This window comes from Cyprinodon tularosa, unplaced genomic scaffold (assembly GCF_016077235.1).
Source record: "Cyprinodon tularosa strain WSP-4 unplaced genomic scaffold, ASM1607723v1 ctg7, whole genome shotgun sequence".
NCBI classification, from domain to species: Eukaryota; Metazoa; Chordata; class Actinopteri; order Cyprinodontiformes; family Cyprinodontidae; genus Cyprinodon; species Cyprinodon tularosa.
Window position 1 is genome coordinate 1635283 of NW_024039451.1, and position 21371 is coordinate 1656653.

The 21371-nt window shown below is 37.8% G+C and overlaps 1 protein-coding gene across 1 annotated transcript in view; it reads right to left on the reverse strand.

Annotated features, from left to right (window-relative positions):
- Window positions 1-1931: 1931 nt before the first annotated feature.
- The window catches only part of adra1ab (adrenoceptor alpha 1Ab), a 30080-nt gene continuing 10640 nt past the window's right edge, over window positions 1932-21371 (reverse strand). The window contains exons 2-3 of the mRNA XM_038268271.1: window positions 15006-16205; window positions 1932-5173 (exon numbers count right to left, since the gene is read on the reverse strand). Of these exons, the coding sequence (XP_038124199.1) occupies window positions 4701-5173; window positions 15006-15921 (1389 nt within the window). The 5' untranslated portion in view covers window positions 15922-16205 and the 3' untranslated portion in view covers window positions 1932-4700. The remainder of the gene's footprint in view (window positions 5174-15005; window positions 16206-21371) is intronic.

A 21371-nucleotide genomic window follows, 5' to 3' on the forward strand; every position in this document is an offset into this window, starting at 1 on the left:
AGACCTGCAGGACAGCTTCCCTTGAGGGACGACTTTGGGCATGCTTGCTACATCAACAGTTGTTGTTGGCGTTGGGCTAATGGTGTGGGGAATATTTTTCTGAAACAACTTTGGCGCCTTTTGTATCATTTGACAATCACAGCCTACATAACACTCACAAGTGATGGATGTGGTCACCAGATCCTTGTCCATTGAAGCATCATTGGCATGTAATAAAACAGTAGATTCACATTATGATTATATGCCAACAAATCTGCATGACTTTCATCAAGCTTATTCTCCTTTGTGCTGCTGCTTATTTGTCAAATTTCCTTTTTGTCTATTCACTCCACACAGATTGAACTCCCTCTTTCACTTGTATGCTTTGCCCATTGCTTTGATGATCAACCCAAGATACTTACATTCAACCTCAACATCTTTACTTTTGTTTGGCTTTACTGCTCCACTTCTACACATCTCATTACTACACACATATAATCTAGTTTCAGTTGACTTTCACTCCTCTTGGCACAACTCAAACCTGTCCACCCCTTCCCTACTTTTACTATCACAATTTCCTCAGTATTCATCACAGTATGTTAAGGACTTGGGCCTAAACTAATCTAGTCAACCTGTTTATGCTTGATAATTGTGTGGTACCCAACTTTTTGATTACGAAAAGGTGCCAGCTATACATTTAGTCATACTAACCAAAGGAAATCCAAACTCCATTCTATTTAATTTAATTTATGTGTCAAAATGACAGAGTTATACGAAGTGCCTTTCTTGTCTCAATTGTCCCCTGGACTAGTTCCTTCTATAGGCACTTTTCAAACCAAACAATAAAATGCAGCACATTAACTATGATTCTGGATTTAATGTAGTAACCCATTCTCCCTGTTTCTCAGATGCAAGATGGGAGTTCCTCTTCAGAATTCAATTCAGAAATACTTTATTAATCCCAAAGGGAAATAAAATAAAATATGGGAGAGCCAGCTCTCAGTTGACATCAAATGCATAACTCAGGTCTGTGGCACAAATTAGAAACTTGGGCTCAATCCCAATAAGACTGAAGGCTGTCTGGATTCAGCACAGCAGTCCTGTTCTGAGTCTGTGCATCATTCCAGCCCTGGATAGTGTTCTAACCTTTTCTCCAATGAAATGTGAGGGGATAGGAGATAGGAACAGGTGGTAGGAGCTACAATTTTAGGTATTCAGATCAAGCCCTAAAATATGTAAGGTGGTGGTCACTGAGGGACAGAATTTAAAGGAAAAGTCTGGTCAGCAATGGATAACCGATTGGTCATTATTTATACCTAAAACTAATATTTTTGCAGTAATTTCATGAATTTATTTTATTTTATTTATTTTTCTTCACGATCACTGAGTCCGGGAATGGCCATTTTTGCCAACTATAGTAACACTTGAATCCTGACATCTTCCAGCAGTGATGTCATGGTTTGGTAAGCCTAGCGCCATTCTCCCCGCTTTACAAGCAAAATCAATGGGAGCTACTAGACATTACAATTATATAATATAAGATTTCGAGAGGACACCATTGAAATTTGCGAGAGCTGAATTTGAGAGTTGGATGTTGTAATTCATAGGGTAAAACATTTTTATTTCACCTTTCCAATTCATGATCCACCAGATCAAGAGGGAGGATTTGCCATCAAACTTCTGGCCACATAAAAAACACGTCATTAATCAGTTTCTCTCTGCTTCGCATAGTGGACTGGTCATCACCACCATGAATAATGTGACAAACACCAGATACAGCACTGGGACTTGCTCAACAGCCGATACCGCACTGTGATGTTGCAAACTGGTTGGTGGCAGTAGTGTTCTTTAACAAACATGGATGTCTCCGGTAAAGCACATTCAAATTAATTTACTCTTAATTAAAAACACTTGTCATTTATTGAAAAGTATGTAATAATTTCATACTTAAAGTACTTTCAGAAGTTTTTATTCTGAATGTCACCGGACTTTTCCTTTAAAACAATTGTTGTTCAAACGTATGAAATGGAAGTTGGGGGTTCTGAGCTGGCATTTAAAGGAAAGGTCCCCTACCTACAATATATAGTCATTCCTGCAAACAGGAATTGACTCTGCTTTTATAAGCACTCTAAAATAATCCCTGATTTAATCCCACCTGACCTCTGTCTTGCTGTCCCATGTCCTGCACCAAACCCACAGATTTCTTTACCTGACTTTCTAACACAACAGCAACGTTTCTTCCAGCTATCCCATTATGTACGCCAAAGTTGCAGTGCATCTCTCTCTGACCTTCTCTGTCCACATTAATCAGCACTTCAAAGCAAACTTTTTTATCTGCATTGCCCTTTCTCAGCATGAACAGAGCCTTTTAAACCCTCCCCAAATAAATTCAACAACTAACTGCATTTCTATGTGCTATAGTATCTTATCTATCTCTGGTAAAAGCATATAGCCTGGTTTTAGGCATGTCTACACAACAAAATGGTTTCATTGATGAATTCTAAGTGATTCCTAATTTGTAAGTTTGTTCCACCTCTTCTGTTTAATTTTGTAGTATCCAGATTCCTCAGTTGTCTGTGCCTCTTGATCTTAGTTTGCAACTGTCACACATGCTTTTATTTAGTCATCTCCGCCTTATTTCATAAATATGAATATACTATGTTGCTGCTGGTTCTAGATTTATTTATTCCTTTTTTTCTGTTTTCTTGTGCTTCGGTTCAATTATTAATGTGAGCAAAACTCAAACTAAAAATACCAACTGACCTGTCTCCTTCCCGCATAAACTGAAGTGTCGCAGGCATGATACTTCATATCTACTCAAATTGAATTCATCACACCACTGCTTCTCTAGTCATGAAGATTTACTTTACTCCTTTAGTTTAGCAAAAAATAGTCAATGTGCTGGGAACAAAAGACTTGCTGACAAAATGGATTGATCTCAGAGAATATTGTGTCACTGTTGTTGCTTCAATTTCTTCATGCATTACCTTGAGCAGAAAACCAGACCTCTCATTGGCAGAGCAGCAATATTTACACCAGCAGTATTTCAGAACAGTTTGTCAAGCTTCAGATTTTTTTTTCCATTTTTGAATTATTAAGTGCCTTTCAAAAGTATTCACACCCCTTTAACTTCCCAATTTATCAGTCTAGAACCACACGCTTTAATCGATTTAATTGAAAGTGTATTAATCATTTTAGAATTGTGCATAATTATGAAGTGAAATAAATCTAAAGTTTGAGATGATGCATTTTCATTTAGCCTCCTCTGAGTAAATATTATGAGTCCACCTTTGTCTGCAAATAAAGCTTTAATATTCTGCTGTATGATTTGATCAGCTTGGCAAATTCAGGGACTGAATTTTTTTGCACGTTTTTCTTTGCAAAAGAGCTTAAGCTCAGAGAACAAGGACACCCCAAGAACATAAACTCTGCGGACTTTTCAAATTTTTTTACTTGAGTTTTGTTTATCCGATTTAGTCATACTAAATACATAACGCGTGACTTTGCATTGATCTGGCTTTGGGTGTATGTTTGGGGTTGTTGTCTTGCTGAAAGATGAACTTATGACCCTGCCTCAAGTCTTTTGAAACATCTAATGGGAAGACTCTGATAACTTAGCTTTTTATTCAGCTAAACTCTGACCAGCTTCCATGATTCTGCTGAAGATATGTACCTGGACCTCCAATTTACCCTAGTAAAATAGCGTGTTCAGGGAATAGCAGTTAAAGCTTTGCACTGCACGTTGTTTCTTGGTTGTGTTTAAATACATTGAGACAAGCTGCAAACATGAACCCTGCTTGGTAATCTTTTTGGTCAATCTTCAATAAAACCTAAAATATGTTCTTCAAAAGATTCCTACAGCTGAGCTGCAGGTCCTTCTGCAGGTCCTCCAGATACCACGGACCCCTTACTGCGTCTCCTTGTTCAGCCAATGAGTGTACTGTAGTGGAACAGCCATGTCTACATGTAGGTTTGCAGATGGTCACAACAGGACTATACGGAATTTTTATTTAGTAGTGTAAAATTAATGGGGCTATACATGTATGCATACTCAAGCCACAATTTATAGGTTTTTGCACAAAAAAAAAAAATTGGAAACCATGTTTCCATTTTTCTTTTCTTTTCCAATTATGCAATGCCTTGTGGTGTTATTTCATGTTAAATCCTCACAATGAACCACATTTAGGTGTGTGGTGATAATGTGACAAAGGGCATGAAAAAATTGGCAGCCACTGCATGTTTCTCTTCTGACTTTGTTATTTCAAACGTTTCCCTTGAATTGAGAGGAAACACACTCTAACATCTTCCCACTCAGAGCTGTTACTTCATAGCAATTATCCCTACAGGATTTTGGTGTTGTTCCCTTTAGAGAAAACTGGAGAAACACCACTAATGCTTAACTAAATCATGTCTGGGGTTGCTTTTCAATTTCATTTGGAGAAGATTGCTGGTATCTCTTTTAATCCTTCCCAAGCTCTTCAGGGTATGTCTTCTTTCTGTGTGTTTATGCTTGCAAAGTGACATTTTTGGTTTAGTCCTTTTCCATTGAGTCCAGCAATACAACAAGTCTAAAGGTTTCCTGCTGAGCATGCATTTTCCCAATTCAAAAGCCTGCTGCAGTCATTTTATCTTGGATTTTGCATTTGTGGACAGATTTGTACATACTTTTCCTCTGAGGAGGCGGATGACAAGATTGAAAGTCCTGAACTCTCTGAAGCCAATTAAACAGGCTCCCCAGAAATGCCAAGAGACAGGCGTAACACTTTAGCTGAACCATTTGTGGAGGGGTTGTGTGCTACAGAGGATCGCCTCGCTGAAAGGCACCAAGCCTTCAACAGACCCTTCCCTTGGACATGTCCACTTTGAGCCTGATCCTGAGCACCGACAGATGATGTTGATGTCGACAGCATCCTGCAGCAAGCCCACGAGGAAGCAGCAGCACTGTCCTGGATTGAGGTGATGGCTTCATTAGATGACGGGCCGGGACTAAAGGAATGAGCTGTGGGGTGTCCTTGTTTGGCACTAGGAACTGCAGTTCTTATGCAGCGCCCTCTCAACATGTTGTGAAAGGCTTTTTTGAACTCCTGGCTGAAGCATGGGTAAATAATAGGGTTGATGCAGCTGTTGAGGTAACCCAGCCAGAAAGTTATCTTAAAGATGGTTTCAGGGGGCTTACAAGATGGGAAGATAGACCCTGGAAAAGGGGAAAAAATTTGTATTAGTAAGATGAAAAATCATCTGCAGAAGTTTGAACATGCATAAGGAAATTATAATACAAGAATCATGTATGGATTAAGTTTTCAAGTTCAGAAATGTTATGTCTATATATCTCTATCCATATAGATAGATTGATTGATGACTCTAAATTGCCTTTAGGTCTCAGTGTGAAGTAACATCTATTCCAGACTACTAAAGATAGACACCAGCCACAATGATCCTAAAGGCCAAGCGCTACGAGATTAATGGTCGGATGAATGCTTTGAACGCACATACAGTCTTTATTGATATTTGCATAATCACATCTTATAGAGTTTGTAAACAGACTGAGGACCTTTTTACTTGTGATCACCAAAGACATTTCATAATTATGGCTGGATATTTGTCCTCTCTGACTAAATTTTATTAGTTAGTTGGATTTTTTTTCAATGATCCAGATGCCAAGCACACGGTGCTCATTTGTAGATTGGGGAAAGCTGTTATCTAGTCCGTCTACTTTATTATGTCCAAACCATTTCTGAATACTTTTTGGTATTATTGTCTTTCTTGGATGACAAATTCTCTCCAAGATTCAGCCGTTCAGCCGACTGTGTATTTGAAAGCTTGTTTTACCTCACCGTGCAACATTTAGCGAATCATACAGTTAAATGTCACTGCCACAGATCTGGTACCTACACAGTCAAACTCTGCTAGGGGCTTGAATTTGATGCTGCCTGATGTCTATTTGTAGTGAATGAAAGCAATCCTGAGCTATGTCGTAAGAACTCCTGATGGTAGAATATGTTTGTTTCGGCCGGAAAGTTTTGACATTTTAGGTTCATAATTGTATTAATTCTAAACTGTTTCACCACAGTTTAAATAAAACAAGGATCTGATGGAACACTTTCACTTTGATTCCTATAGAAACAACATATATTCTCCTTAGACTGGTTCTCCATGTAAACTTAGTGTGATCTACATATATGTATATCTGTAAAACTATACAATTTTATTTTTTATGGTTCTTTGCTGTCAGCGCTCTGAGAGAGATCAGCAGTTGGATGCTGTTTGTCATCTTCTCGAGATTCATTTTGAAGTCTTTATTGTGACTCCGCTGTCTACAGCTTCTACTTGATATAAATACATATTCTAAGGCAAGATTTTTAATTCCCTGTACATTTGGACTAACTTTAATAACTGACCTATTGACTGAAAACTGTTTTAAGATTTAAATTGTTATTATTATAATAGATGAAAACTAACGGTGTTTATCAGTTTTAAAGAGTCGTTTTAAATGAGTTATGCAGTTATAATGCAATTCTGGCCAAAAGCTGGTTGATAGAAAAATTAAGTAAAATCTCTTAGGGATTTAATTCTAGCTGATGGGCACAGTAAGGAAATGAAGAAGTAGTTGTATCTTCTCAATATCGCTGCTCGTTATAATTAAAGTGTAGGAGAGTTTTTCAGGCTGATTGTCTCAGGGCTTTAAGAGCAACTGGAAAGCATGAAAACAAATTACCCATGATTCTTATCAGCTGTAAAATAGAAACCTGGGGTTTTATTTTCCAGAGCTTTTAGAGTATAAGGGACCATAATTCATTGTCACAGATGTTTAGAAGGACTGGGGTAGCCTTTATAAAGACTAAATGCTGGGCTTATTTATGTACTTTAAAAAAAGCTTTGACAGGTATTTAGGATTCATATTCTGTTATCGCTGTATAAATCCAAGATGGTAAAAAAAGTATTTTTTTGTTTCTATTTTTAACTTGGTACAAAAACAAAATAATAGCAAAAACATTGTTTTGCAATTATCTCTACTTTTTATTCCTTTCATTTTAAATATAGGCTCGTTCGTTTTGGTTGATTTAAGCCCATTTTCATTATAACCTGTTGGAATTTAAGAAAAATAAGAAAACATGAAAAATTATTTATTTTATCCAGACAATTCATTTCTTTGTGGTTGGACTTGGTGCTGCACCATGATAAATAGTTTATCAAGATGATACAAGGTTAAATTTTACAGTGCTAAACAATAGTTATAAAACTAAGAAAATTAAGTCTAAGGAATTATCATGCAGAATTGTATAAAAATTTTCCTTTAATAGGCTACTTATTAAAGCTTCTGTCCCTAAATTTTTTTTTCCCTGCAAATCTTTAAAAATTGTACTTTTACAGTTTTACTTGAGTAAAACACTATAAACAATACCCTAAGGTCTACAAACGTTTTTTTAAACAGTAGGATTTCTACTTTTACTTGAGTAATAAACATAAATATTTTTGACACACGAAAAACAGACAACTGCAGTTTAGAAACTGTAACATGTTAAGGGATTTCTAAACCCAAAAGAAGATTTTCTCTTAATTTGCAGCTTTTGCAGGTTCAATATTTGTCAGGCGGTACAATTCCATGATGGAAAAATTCCTAAATGTTTTGGTAGATCTTTCTATAATAGCTGAAATATATAAAAAAATCAAAATAGATGGACAAATAGATGCTGGACATACTCTTCTGTATGTGATAGATGGGGAGATCAACAAACAGAGAGGCCAATTCATGCAATGATAGATGGAGTTAAACCCTGTTAGATCAATAATTGGATGACAGATACATGCACATAGATTTTTTTAACAGCATCTGAATGAAAGAACTAACTGGTTTTAATCATATTTCAAGATAGAGACAGAGGGACATAATATAAGGATAGGAAAATAAGAATATTTACCCCATGTTAAATTTTCCTACCCATCCAAAACTGGAAAATGACATTGACCAAAAAAAATGTTTTATTAATCCTGCAAGGGCTCTTTGTCACTTTTTGTTGCAGTTTCAAAATGCATGTCGTATTTTGCAGAATCTTATATAAAACCCATCCAGAAACAAGAAGTCAAGTCAAAGCTGCATCTTGCAATACCAAATAGGCTATATTTTCTACTCAAAATTCATAAATCTGAGTTATTTTCTAGGCTTTTGATTCCTCTATAATCAGTGCTTCACAGGAGTATTATGGACTCTTTGATGTTCAGAAGATGGAGCTGCCCAGTGTGATGAGCCTTGTAAACACTTTGTAAGGAACATATAGAAGCGGTGCTTCTGCAATAAATCTTCAGCTTCATTGAAAGGTGTGCCATCAATAACCGCTACAGCTTTTCATCTGCAGAGTTTTAAACATAAAAGAAAAGACTGCAGTTTTTCAAACCTTCACCCTATGAATGTCAGACAATCATCGCCACAGATTTGAGTTCTGCGCCGTGAGCTGTGAAGGTCTGTCTCAATTGAAATGCATAACCATCCATATATGACCGGGCTCCCTTGGGAGTCAATGGTGACTCTGGAAGCCTCCCTGGCATTGCAGTCCATTAAACCACATGCTTGTTATCTATAATGGCTTTCTCTTAGGCGAGAGCAATAGTTGGGTTATTCAATTTCATCTCACAGAAGAAGGCTATTCTGCTGTTTTGTTTGCTCTATTTGCTTGCTTGTAATTTAATTTCTTTGTGTCCTTTCAGAGAAGTGATAGACTCAGTTCGGTCAAGACTGGCGAGTCAAAGAAAAAGGTCCTCCTTGTAGTTGTGTGCACAACAAACTAATTAGCAAGGTGCACGGTTAAGCCTTGACAACAGCTGATGCTTAAGTATTAATTTATGCTACAGCTTTGTATGTTAAAGGTTTAATCAGAAAAATACAAAGCTGTCTCTATCAGTAGGTGCAGGAATTTCAAAACAAAGGCAAAACTCCTGGTTTAAGTGGATTATACAAGACTGAATTCAAGCTTAGAAGTCTGAACAATGGAAAACAGCAAAAAGGAGCAAAACATGCTAATTGTTTTACCCTTTTATCAGGCTTTCTGTCACCAGCAAACAAAGCTGGAAGTACTGGAAATGAAACAGCTCCTTATTTGGAACACCTTGTTAGTACAGGGTTGGATCAATTTCCTTTTCCAGAACGGCTGTATTTTGTGTGCCTTAGATTCACAAGATGTCTTTGGAAATCCTCAGAGATTTTGATCTGAATCAACTGGGCAACATCATATATTTACTGTTTCCCTAAAACAGTTTTCTCTTTCCCAAACATCTTAAAGCTGCACCATTAGATTGGGATTTGGTAACTTTTGTGGCTGTTGGAGTAAATTGAACCAGTTTGAGATGATTTGAGCTTTGTGAAATGGTGCAATATCCTGCAATAAGTAGCATTTAGTAGGTGGGTACAATTAGGTCATCAAGGGATGAACGAGGTCAGCTTTAATACTCAGGAATATGATACAGTAATTGATGTTAACAGAAGTGGTCTTCTGGTGATGTAGGAAATCTGATTCAAGATTCAATAAAGGTGTAAAGAGAGAGTGTTTCTCATACCCTGGCAGCAACCAGTCTCTCTTTGGTCTCTTACTGTACCAGTCTTCCCAATATCTGCCTAATCTCTTCTTCTGAATTTTTAGCAGGGATGTTTAGTTACAGCCAGCAGGTAGATGATCATCTTTGCAGCTGTGGGACATAAACCTTTCTTGAGTCTTTTGTTTTTCTAATCAGAGGTGGGTACAGTATCCATAAATTGAGCTTAAAGGAATAGTACACCCAAAACATGATTAGCCTTCATTTTCTACTCACCCCCATGCTGAACAACACTCTGGAGTACTTTTTTGATATCTCAAATGCATCTGGAGATCTGGGAGGCTTCTTGCTGTCTGCTGACATTCAAATAATGGAGGTCTATGGTGACCGAGACAGAAAGGTCCATAAAAGTCCACAAAAAACGTGTCAATATTCCTCCATACTGCTCATCCAATGTATTCCAAGTGTCCTGAGTGGGTAGCATCCAGAATTCACTCGAAACGAAGTCATTTAGAATGTTTTTAGAGCATAAACAGTAGTGTATAGGATTTCCTGAAAGCGCGCACATGCGCGCTCACGACGCTACGGAAGCCGGCAGACCAAACCAGATGAAAGTGCGCATTCAGCGTCTGCTCTGCCAATAATGTAAGCGTAGAAGAAGAAATGTGCTGTTTACCTGTGCAAAGAAAGAAACAACGAAAGAAAAATGTCTGAGGACTTCAGTGTTGAGGAAGAGCATGAGTTCTTTGCCGAGCTGAATGCGCTGGATGCTACCCACTCAGGACACTTGGAATACATTGGACGAGCAGTATGGAGGAATATTGACACGTTTTTTGTGGACTTTTATGGACCTTTCTGTCTCGGTCACCATAGACCTCCATTATTTGAATGTCAGCAGACAGCAAGAAGCCTCCCAGATCTCCAGATGCATTTGAGATATCAAAAAAGTACTCCAGAGTGTTGTTCAGCATGGGGGTGAGTAGAAAATGAAGGCTAATCATGTTTTGGGCGTACTATTCCTTTAAGAGTAACAGTACTTCACATTTTTTGGTAAAGTAAAAGTAAAAAGTATTTGGCAAAAAGGCTGCTCAAGTATCAAGTAACTGATCTACTTATTATTAATGATCACGAACAAAATTATATAAAAATGTAACAAAATATTAAGTAAAATAGAAATCGTGGTGTTTCAAAGAATAAGATAAAATTAAATATATAACAAACAGAGATTACACAATAAAGACATAGGTGGAATGAACACTGCTTTAAAAAATATGTTTTTTTTTTATTTATAAACTTTGCTAAATCAGTAGGTAAGAATATTTAAAATGTCAATATACTGTTTGTTGTATACTGGCAGATTCAACAGATCGACGATAACCTTTAACCAATAAGCACTGAGTACTTATAAGAAGAAAGTATTGATCTTAATTGTACATATTTGTTTAGAACAAGCCTGTTCTCATTAAGTGAAGTTACAAACAATGTATGGAGCAGCCAAAAATTTTACTCATGTAAGAGAAACTTTATCATATTTTTACTCATATAAAAGTAAAAATTACTATTCCTTTAAACTTCCCAAGTAAATGAAACTGGGTATATGTAAGTAGTTACTACCCACCTCTGTTTCTGATGCAATACTCATGAACTGTTTTCCTGATTGAAGTGTGACAGACAGTGCATTGCCCAGGTGATGATTCAATAGTTTGCTCTACTAGAATTATTACCTCTGCCTGACATCAGTGTTCATGTTTATCAATGTTTGTTTTTAGGTTGATTTTCACCTTTTTAGTGAATGCAATCATCGTAGTATTAACCAAGTTATTTGTAACAGATCTTTTTTATTTTGGTGTTTTATTGATAGATTTTATCCTCCAAGGACTGTAGGAGTAGTTGAGAGCAGTTTTTTTTTAGCCCAAACAAAACATTTTTTAGAGAGAGTGTACCCCCCTGAAAACAGAGTATCCCCCCCTCCTTTGATTTGTTTCTGCAGTTTCTTACTAAATAAGTTCTCTCTCTTCACCGTTCTCTGTGAGGCAGAAAATTGTAGTTTTCATCCAGCAATCATCCCATGTTCATAGTTAATTTAGTCTTTCCATATTCTTATAATCAGTTTAACCTGTGCCGAGACGGATTCATTCAATCTTGATGTGTAAATGCATTAGGTAGCCGTTGCTGATTTACTGTTGCAGCTAACCAGCTATTTGACTCTTGCATATAAATAAAAGCAGTCTGAGTACTTTTCATTCAACCTTTGGGAAAACCATTAGGTCTGGTTTCTGAAGGGGAAACCATTCCATACTGTGATACAGACTGCTAAAGATGCCGGTGTCAGCATTTTATGTTCCTGCTTGGCATAACACTCGAGCAAAACTGGCCCCGAATCAGTCAGTTAAAAGCACATGATATTGTTTTTGCCTGGTTTTGAAATTAACATCTAAGAGTGTGAACTTCTTTCAGTTTTGTTTGTCAGCATTTTAAGCAGTTAGGAAGTTTTGTTTACAGAGGTTGGAGATAACCATACAGGTGCTGGTCATAAAATTAGAATATCATGAAAAAGTAGATTGATTTCAGTAATTCCATTTAAAAAGTGAAACTTGTATATTATATTCATACATTACATACAAACTCATATATTTCAGATGTTTATTTTGTTTAATTTTGATGATTACAAATGACAACAAATGAAAATCTCAAATTCATCATATCAGAAAATTAGAATATTGTGAAAAGGTTCAAAATTGATGGCCCCTGGTGCCACACTCTAATCAGCTAATTAACTCAAACCACCTGCAAAAGCCTTTAAATGGTCTTTCAGTCTAGTTCTATAGGCTACACAATCATGGGGAAGACTGCTGACTTGACAGTTGTCCAAAAGACGACCATCGACACCTTGCACAAGGAGGGCAAGACACAAAAGGTCATCGCTAAAGAGGCTGGCTGTTCACAGAGCTCAGTGTCCAAGCACATTAATAGAGAGGCGAAGGGAAGGAAAAGATGTGGTCGAAAAAAGTGTACAAGCAAGAGAGATAACCGCACCCTGGAGAGGATTGTGAAACAAAACCCCTTCAAAAATGTGGGGGAGATTCACAAAGAGTGGACTGCAGCTGGAGTGAGTGCTTCAAGAACCACCACACACAGACGTATGAAAGACATGGGTTTCTGCTGTCGCATTCCTTGTGTCAAGCCACTCTTGAACCACAGACAGCGTCAGAAGCGTCTTGCCTGGGCTAAAGAGAAACAGGACTGGACTGCTGGTGAGTGGTCCAAAGTCATGTTCTCTGATGAAAGTAAATTTTGCATTTCCTTTGGAAATCAAGGTCCCAGAGTCTGGAGGAAAAGAAGAGAGGCACTTCATCCACGTTGCTTGAAGTCCAGTGTAAAGTTTCCACAGTCAGTGATGGTTTGGGGTGCCATGTCATCTGCTGGTGTTGGTCCATTGTGTTTTCTGAGGTCCAGGGTCAACGCAGCCACATACCAGGAAGTTTTAGAGCACTTCATGCTTCCTGCAGCTGACCAACTTTTTGGAGATGCAGATTTCATTTTCCAACAGGACTTGGCACCTGCACACAGTGCCAAAGCTACCAGTACCTGGTTGAAGGACCATGGTATCCCTGTTCTTAATTGGCCAGCAAACTCTCCTGACCTTAACCCCATAGAAAATCTATGGGGTATTGTGAAGAAGAAGATGCAATACACCAGACCCAACAATTCAGAAGAGCTAAAAGCCACTATTAGAGCAACCTGGGCTATCATAACACCTGAGCAGTGCCACAGACTGATCGACTCCATGCCACGCCGCATTGCTGCAGTAATACAGGTCAAAGGAGGCCCAACTAAATACTGAGTGCTGTACATGCTCATACTTTTCATGTTCATACTTTTCAGTTGGCCAACATTTCTATAAATCCTTTGTTTTTATTGGTCTTCAGTAATATTCTAATTTTCTGATATGATGAATTTGAGATTTTCATTTGTTGTCATTTGTAATCATCAAAATTAAACAAAATAAACATCTGAAATATATGAGTTTGTATGTAATGTATGAAATGTAATGTATGAAATATACAAGTTTCACTTTTTAAATGGAATTACTGAAATCAATCTACTTTTTCATGATATTCTAATTTTATGACCAGCACCTGTATGTATCCTTAATTATAAAAGAGAAAAAACCCAAAGATGGAGAAACAAATAGCTTACTTTTGCAGCTTTCAGCATTCTTATGTATTGCTTTTGGGATTATTTTGGAATTTCAGTCCATCAAAGTAATATTCATAGTTTAAGGGTCATTGTTTTTATTTTCAAATGAAACTCTAACTTCAGAGTATGAAGAGTGCAGCACTATCTAAGCAAATATCTGCTGTTCCCAAGACAAAATGTTTATTTTTTTAAACAGTTTTCTGCAGCTCAGACAGTTGTCTTATAAAGGAAGAAGAGAGAAAATCACAATGAAAACGCGGTAATATATATCTGTAAAAATTTTTGGAACTGCTTTCACAGACTTGAAGTGAAATTCCTTCTGAAAATCACTACGGAAAATCCATTTCCTCCAAGTCTGTCTGTGATTAGAAAAAAAAACAACAACATTAGCGGTATTGAACAGTAGTGCTCAATTGCAAGTATTCATCTGAGGCAAACAAAGAGATTGGTGACTTATCCATTTTCTTCTGCATAAATCATCTGATATAATACATTGTTTTCTTGGCAGGGACATCAAAGCTAAGACTTGCTTGGAAAAGCAGAGCTTAATTGCTCCCTGTGGTTGAATCACTCAAGTTTGGTGCAGCTGTAAACAAATTGTACAGCGACAGCAATTTACTATTATATACTGTCTTTTGAAAAGGTTACACCAGTATTTTTGTTTTTGTTTGTTTTATTGTTACTTCACTATTCCTTTAAGGGTTTGTTTTTTATTAATGCCTTTGTACAAGTTGTACTGGAAACCTTATTTCTAAGGATTAAGGGGAGAGTCTTCTCACAACATGCTGAATAGCCATCTAAAAATGGAGGAATGAACATTGGAAAAAATATGTACCTCTATGCAAACAGCCTTACCACTAAAGCACTGCAGGTAGCTACAGGTCTCTGTTATCTCTGTTATAGCCAGCAGCTACAGGACGTTATTGGGAATGAAATTTCCAAGAAGGAATAAGAACATGAAATAATGCAGAAGAGCTGCAAGTTTTCATTTGTTAATTAATTCGTATGTGTTGGGTTAACGGAAAATCCCTCTTTATAGAGACCTGAATCTTTACTCTATCTGGGATAATTACTTTACATAAATGCACAAAATAAAAAAAAAATAAATACAAAAAAAGTAACTTTCTTATACATTTGTGTGTTTTTTTTTTTTTTAAGTATTTGGAAATACCCTTGTCTTACACAGTAAATGTGTCTTTTTTCTACCTGGAGCATCAATAATTCAGACTAGCTCATTGTTAATAGCATTGTTAATTTTCGGATCGCAAGAAAAAATATAAAAAAATGTCGGCTGAACCTACCTATTGGTAAAACCAGAAAGAAGGGGAGCCAGCACAGGATGAAGCATCCGACCACGATGCTCAGAGTCTTGGCTGCCTTTTCCTCCCCTGAGAACCTCAGCAGCTTTGGCAAAGGAAAGGAGGAGCGCTTGTGCATCCTAGTCTCCTCATCACCCTCGTGTTTCCCTGCCTGAGCTGCATTTCCTCTGTGTATCCTCAATGTCACTCCTTCCATCTCCACCCCCTCTCCTTTTGAGCTCTTCCTAATGGTTTTGGTTTCTCTTCTTGCTACTGTGTACACTTGACAGTACATGACCAGGATGATAACCAGTGGTATGTAGAAAGACCCTAATGCTGAGAACAAAGCATATCCAGGTTCTTGTGTGATTCGGCACTCAGTCTCATCTTCTGGGTCAGGCTCCTTCCAACCAAACAAAGGCCCCACAGATATAGCGGCTGAGAGTCCCCAGAGAGCCGCCACTGCTGTCAGGCCTCGCCGGCCAGTAGCTATGGCCGGGTAGCGCAAAGGGTAGCTCACTGCCAGGTAGCGGTCAATGGAAATCACACAGAGGCTAAGAATTGAGGCAGTGCAGCAGAGGACATCCAGGGCCGCCCACACGTTGCAGAAAGAACGGCCAAACACCCACCTGCCCAGAGCCTCTGAGGTGGCAGAGAAAGGCAGGACGGCCGAACTGAGCAGGAGGTCCGCAGCTGCCAGGTTGGCGATAAAATAATGCGTCACAGATCGCCACTGGTGATGGAGCAGAACAGACAGGATCACCAGGATGTTTCCAAGAACTCCAAACAATAAAAAAACAACAAGCACAAGCCCTAAAACCACCGCCTTGGCTATGTGCACATCTGAATGGCTGGAGGAGCTGCAGTTTGGGCAGAAATCAGCTGATGAAAATTGACTTGTATTCTCAGTAGGAACCATTATAAACTCTGAGGCAAAAGATGCTTTTAAACTCCAACAGAGGACAAACCCTTTTCCTGCTGCATAAACTGCTCATCCACTTCATTTGCAGATGCATTGACTCTTGCCAACAATCCATAGATCATCTGGTCCAGATTCTTTGGCTGAAAGTCAGATTTTGTTGCAATAAAACTGTCACCATTTATCATATAAAGTCTAGAAATACCAAAAAAGCAGATCAAATGTAGTCCCTATTGGATCTGAGATCAAGCTCTTCACCCTAAAAGGGCCCCACCAAGAGATATCTGTAAAAGAGGAGAGATAAAATGTATTGAGCAACAAATTCATGATAGCAGGATTTTATCTGCAAAAAAGTGCATTAAAAACAAAGTGAGGTTCTACTTTGTCAGTTTAAAAACAGTGAAAATAAAGAAGCTAAATGACAAAAGACATTATATATAAATCAAATCAAAGCTCATTGCACATTTTCCTAATATGATTAAAAGGTAAAAATAGTCTTCTCCCTTCATTAGATCTGTAGCAGACAGAAACAAAGTAATGATGTAGAGAACACACACAATTAGTATCTTTGCCTGCAAACAAACTCAGACACTTGACAAAAAAACTAAGTAAAATTCCCAGATGAGGTCAAATGAAGGGTGTTTACCTTCCAGTAGTCAGAGGTACAATGGGATTGTTTAGATCTAACATTTTATTTAATCCTTAACCCCCACATTTTTGGAGAGATGGAGCAAACATTCCCTTACCATGTCTGTCCAGAGGGTTGTTGGGGGGAATCTATGTTCCAATAAGGATGAATCAAATGATTGATCATCTATTTAGCATCAAGCTGCCATCAAATGAGGCACTCATTAGACACAGGTTTGTTGGACTCTCAGATAACAAATGCATCTTTTGAGCTCAAAGAGAATTCTTATTTTTTAACTTAAAACAATGTGTTAGATATAGGAATAATCAAATAATTCAATTCAGACAACCAAGGTATTTTTTAATCTTTAACATTATTAGGTGAGTTACCAGTACTTATACTTGTTAACTTGTTTTTTGGTATTTCAGCAGATGAAAGTTCTGCAAACTTTCATGTTTTCATTGTGAAATGTAGGAAAACCAACTTCTGGAGCCTTTGTCCTGAAGGGCATGTTCCTGCAACTTTTAAAGATGGCCCTGGTCCAATACCCCTATATCGAATGGCTGAATTTACCTCCTCAGTAACTTTCCCTGCAGTCCTTCTCTTTACCTAACTTTTGATTCAGGTGTGTTAAAGCAGAGGCACATCTGAAAAGTGCTGGACACCAGCCCTCATGAAGCACTGAACTGAGCTTGACACCTTTGAGTTAAAAGAGTTTTCTTTTAATGTCCAATTTTAACAGCAAGTTCCATGTTCCATCTAAAAGTATATAGCAAAAATAATCAAGAATAAATCAACAGTTATATAGTCTTAATGTAAACATCTGAGACATGTGTGAAGGTAACATATTAACACATTATTTCCTGTTTAAATTATTTTGCAGTTGTAACGATTTTTGTTTTTTTTTTCTGATAAAATGAACTATTTAAACCCTTACCTCCCTGCAATACTTTGATAATCCTGTAGGGGGTTGCAACCCCTACATTGAAAACCTTATGTTTAGATTAGGGCTGAAAAAATGAATTGGATTAATCATGATAATCGATAATTTAAATAATTGTCAACTTATTTAATTAGTGATTATTCGTTAACTAGAGTATAGAGACTATAAAAAATGCCTTTAGCTGACAGAGCAACCCACTTAGAGCAGTGGTTACAGCAAAATTGTAAAATGTATTTATAAACATTTTGAATTTTATATAATGAAAATGTTTATTGTCTAAGGGGAGTGTTGGCCTAGTGGTTAGAGCAGTGCACTTGTGCTCTAAGAAGGTTGGAAGCACCCGGTTCGGTCCCCACAGCCTGCACCCTGGGTCCATGAGCAAGACCCTTAAACCCACACTGCTTTCCCGGGTGCCGCACAATGGCAGCCCGCTGGTCCCCAAAGGGATGGGTTAAATGCAGAGATAAATTTCTCCAATGTGAGATCAATATAGTTCAATTATTATTATTATTAATGTGCTCTGTTCAGGACATCTCAAGTAGAAACATTTTAATTTCACTTTAATTAATTTCATTTTGTAAAAGAAATGTTATATTTTATTATATCCGATTATTAATTGTATCAGCTTAATCGATATGCAAAATAATCATTAGTTGCAGTCCTAGTTTAGATTGAAGTGTAAGCTATTCATATTAAAACTGTTTAATGAAATGCCAGATCTGAAATGCGGCTTTTTTCCAATATTTATAAGTTGATGCTCACAAATGGCCTTTATCTAATCAGACTAAGCTTCATTTCTGATAAATGGGAGACAGGGAAATTTTTGAATTGCAAAATTAGTAGAAAGTGTTGCAGCTTTCACCGTAATCAAAGCTGTTTTTTATTGATTACTATGGTTGAATATCCATCATTTACATCCGCATCAGTGGTCTGTTTGTGAACCAGGAGCTTAACAGCAATACATCAACTTTAGGTTAACTTTAATAAGCTGGATTGATGTTTTCTAGGCGTGCTAAACATCATTACTCTAAATTAAAATAAGACGTAAGCAAAAAGACACCTAGTCTTAAGGGAGTAACAGGAAAATCATTTGTGGCATTATGAGAAACCCAACCAACCATGCAGTGAGAAGATAAATGAAAGCACATATAATTATGTTTTTAAGGGCAAACAGTCGGCCAAGCGCCTTTGATAGCACTGCTGAAGGTCTTTGCTGTGTGTGTGTTGGGCTTTATGTCATCCGTCGGTTGACAGGCGGAGAATTGAACCATAAGGAGGACACCGCATAGCCCTCCCCCTGTGAGAGCTTCAGGTGCCCATTGCCTCACTCTGTACCTCTCTGAGAGTAAAGGATGGCGTTGAGTGAGATAAGCTGCAGCACAGGGAAGAATAAAAAAACTCCAGCTGTGATAAAGCTTTGTGGGAGAACAGTTATGCTTGTCTCACGTTTGTGCAAGATCAGAGACTTCTGCTGCACGTCCAACTGCGGGTTGACACCACACACCCACAATCACTTGATGCTGGGATTTCAGTGGCCTGAGGGAGAATAAAAATGAAATATCCTGGATTTCATAGAATGAAGTGTTGCTCAGAATACATATTCAGCTGTAATGAGATTTTTTTTTCCTTTTTTATAAAAAGGTTTTACCTGTATGGGGGATTTAGTGAAGAAATAGGGGTCAAACAGGAAATAAATGAATGCTGAATAGACGTAGCAACATTACCGGGATCTATAGAGCCATGCATTACACCTACACTCCACAGTAATGTGCTGTTTGCTCTCAGGTGGGGAGATGTGGTTTAAAGGCGATTCATGCACATTGCAGTAAGTCATCACCAGGTGACATGTTTATGTTGCGAGGCTGTCTCCGTGACGCTCTGCACATGTTGGATTTTATTTGCATGGCTCTATTCAGTCTGCTTGCAGCTTTGAAAAATACTCTTGAGGTTAAAGCAAAGCATAAAAAACGTAACTATGACCACTGGCAGGTAAAGTTATTTATGCCGCTGTTGTTGTTGCAATGCAAATTTCTGCTGTGGAGATTTGGTGTTTCCATGCATGTTGCTATTTAATTTGGTTTACATCTGTATGGGATTTTTTATTACTTTCTAAAGTAAGATGCTTCACTGAGCAGGAATTCCTTCAGAGTGGGTAATAAAAAGCAGCTATCATTCAGAGTCATTCACCAGAGGGGTATTTCATAAAACTGGCTTAGTTGGTAACCCAGGCTTGGATGGCCTAACCTGGGTTCTTTTCTTTAAAGAGGTTGGAGCTTGCCTTTTTTTCAGTGTAGTTCTGTTTCTTTGATTGTGACTGACTAGATGTGCTCTTTTTCATCCACTGACACGGGAGCTGGCTCGGAACTCGTCTGCCTGGCTGTGTGTTTCCTGGATGGGGCCCCCTGTGGAGCCAGTTGACTATTGCCTTTTGTATCTCTCCTTCTTTTTGTATGGTGACTTCTGTCTCCTTGAATCCCTCATTGAATACTGAGCCTGGTTTTGCTGGAGGTTTCTTCCTGTTAAAAGGGAGTTTTTCCTCTCCACTGTTGCTTCATGCATTCTTAGTGTGAGGGATTGCCTTCGAGTCAATGGGACGATGCAATCAAATGGTTTTCCTAGATAGAAAACTTTGAACCAATCTGACTGTATGATCTTGTTGATTCGTCTCTGTAAAATGCCTTGAGACGACGTGTTGTGAATTGGTGCTAAATAAAAAACTTTATTGAATAGAAATCCAGCCATGGGGCACAGTAATGACCAAAAGGAAATAAGTGACATAATTTGGCTAACAAGATATAAGTAACATATCACAAAATGAATTTCATACAATAAAATATTCTAATAGTTTTTTTCCCCAAATCAATCAAATGTATACACAAATTTGGAATTCTTTAATCATCCATCCATTTTCTATCATGCTTATCCCAAGCGGGGTCGCTAGGGGTCCTGGTGCCAATCTCCAGCTGTCTATGGGCGAGAGGCGGGGTACACTATAGACAGGGCAGCAGTCCATCGCAGGGCAACAAAATGGAACAAATGGAAAAAATATGCTGAAAGACTTCTCTGCTTTTTTAGTTCATCATTAAATACGCAGTATGACAAAAGTTTGTGCCACTCACACAAAAAAAAATGTGATATTATCCAGAAATGAAACGGATAACGAAATATACAATAAGAAAATGGAGGGTGAAAGAAAAAAAGGTAAAAAAAAAAAAAGACTCAATGTATCACAATTTGATAGGTGAGAATTCTACTACATTCATTTGAAGCAATATGCTTTTTTTATTCTGGTGCAGAAACAAAGCAAAACAAAAAGGAGATTACACAGCTGCATTAAGTCCTCCCTCAGTATATTGGGTTGCATTATATAGCTAATCTGTTACTCTCTCTAGTTCATGTTTCATTCATGTACAGTGTGACCATGGACAGTGTAGCATAGAGATGAAATGATAATGGCGTGGTGTATAATGTGTGAAATGACCTTTTCAGTCTGGTCATCCCTTCTTTCCCCTCCCAACCTTCATAGCTTCACAGAGAGCAGAATAACACCACTGGCCAAAGAAATTACATGTTGATTCTGCCAATTCAGTTTTCCTTGTTTTTTGGCTTCGGTTCTCTTGAAATTATTCTTAAAACCTCATGAATAATGAAGGTACTATGAGCACAATTCCCACCATAATGGAAGTTTCTTTGCATCGATGGAAACAGAGGCTGCTCATCTCCTCTCTGCCTCTAGAGATAAGATTTGATTAAAAGCCTTCAGCCAAAGGTATATTTCTCCAATTTACATGTGAAATGTAAAAGCTGATCTGTTCACGTTACAGCATTAGGAGATGTAATGGACTAAAGCTTTGTCCTTGATGCTTATGGACCATCAAA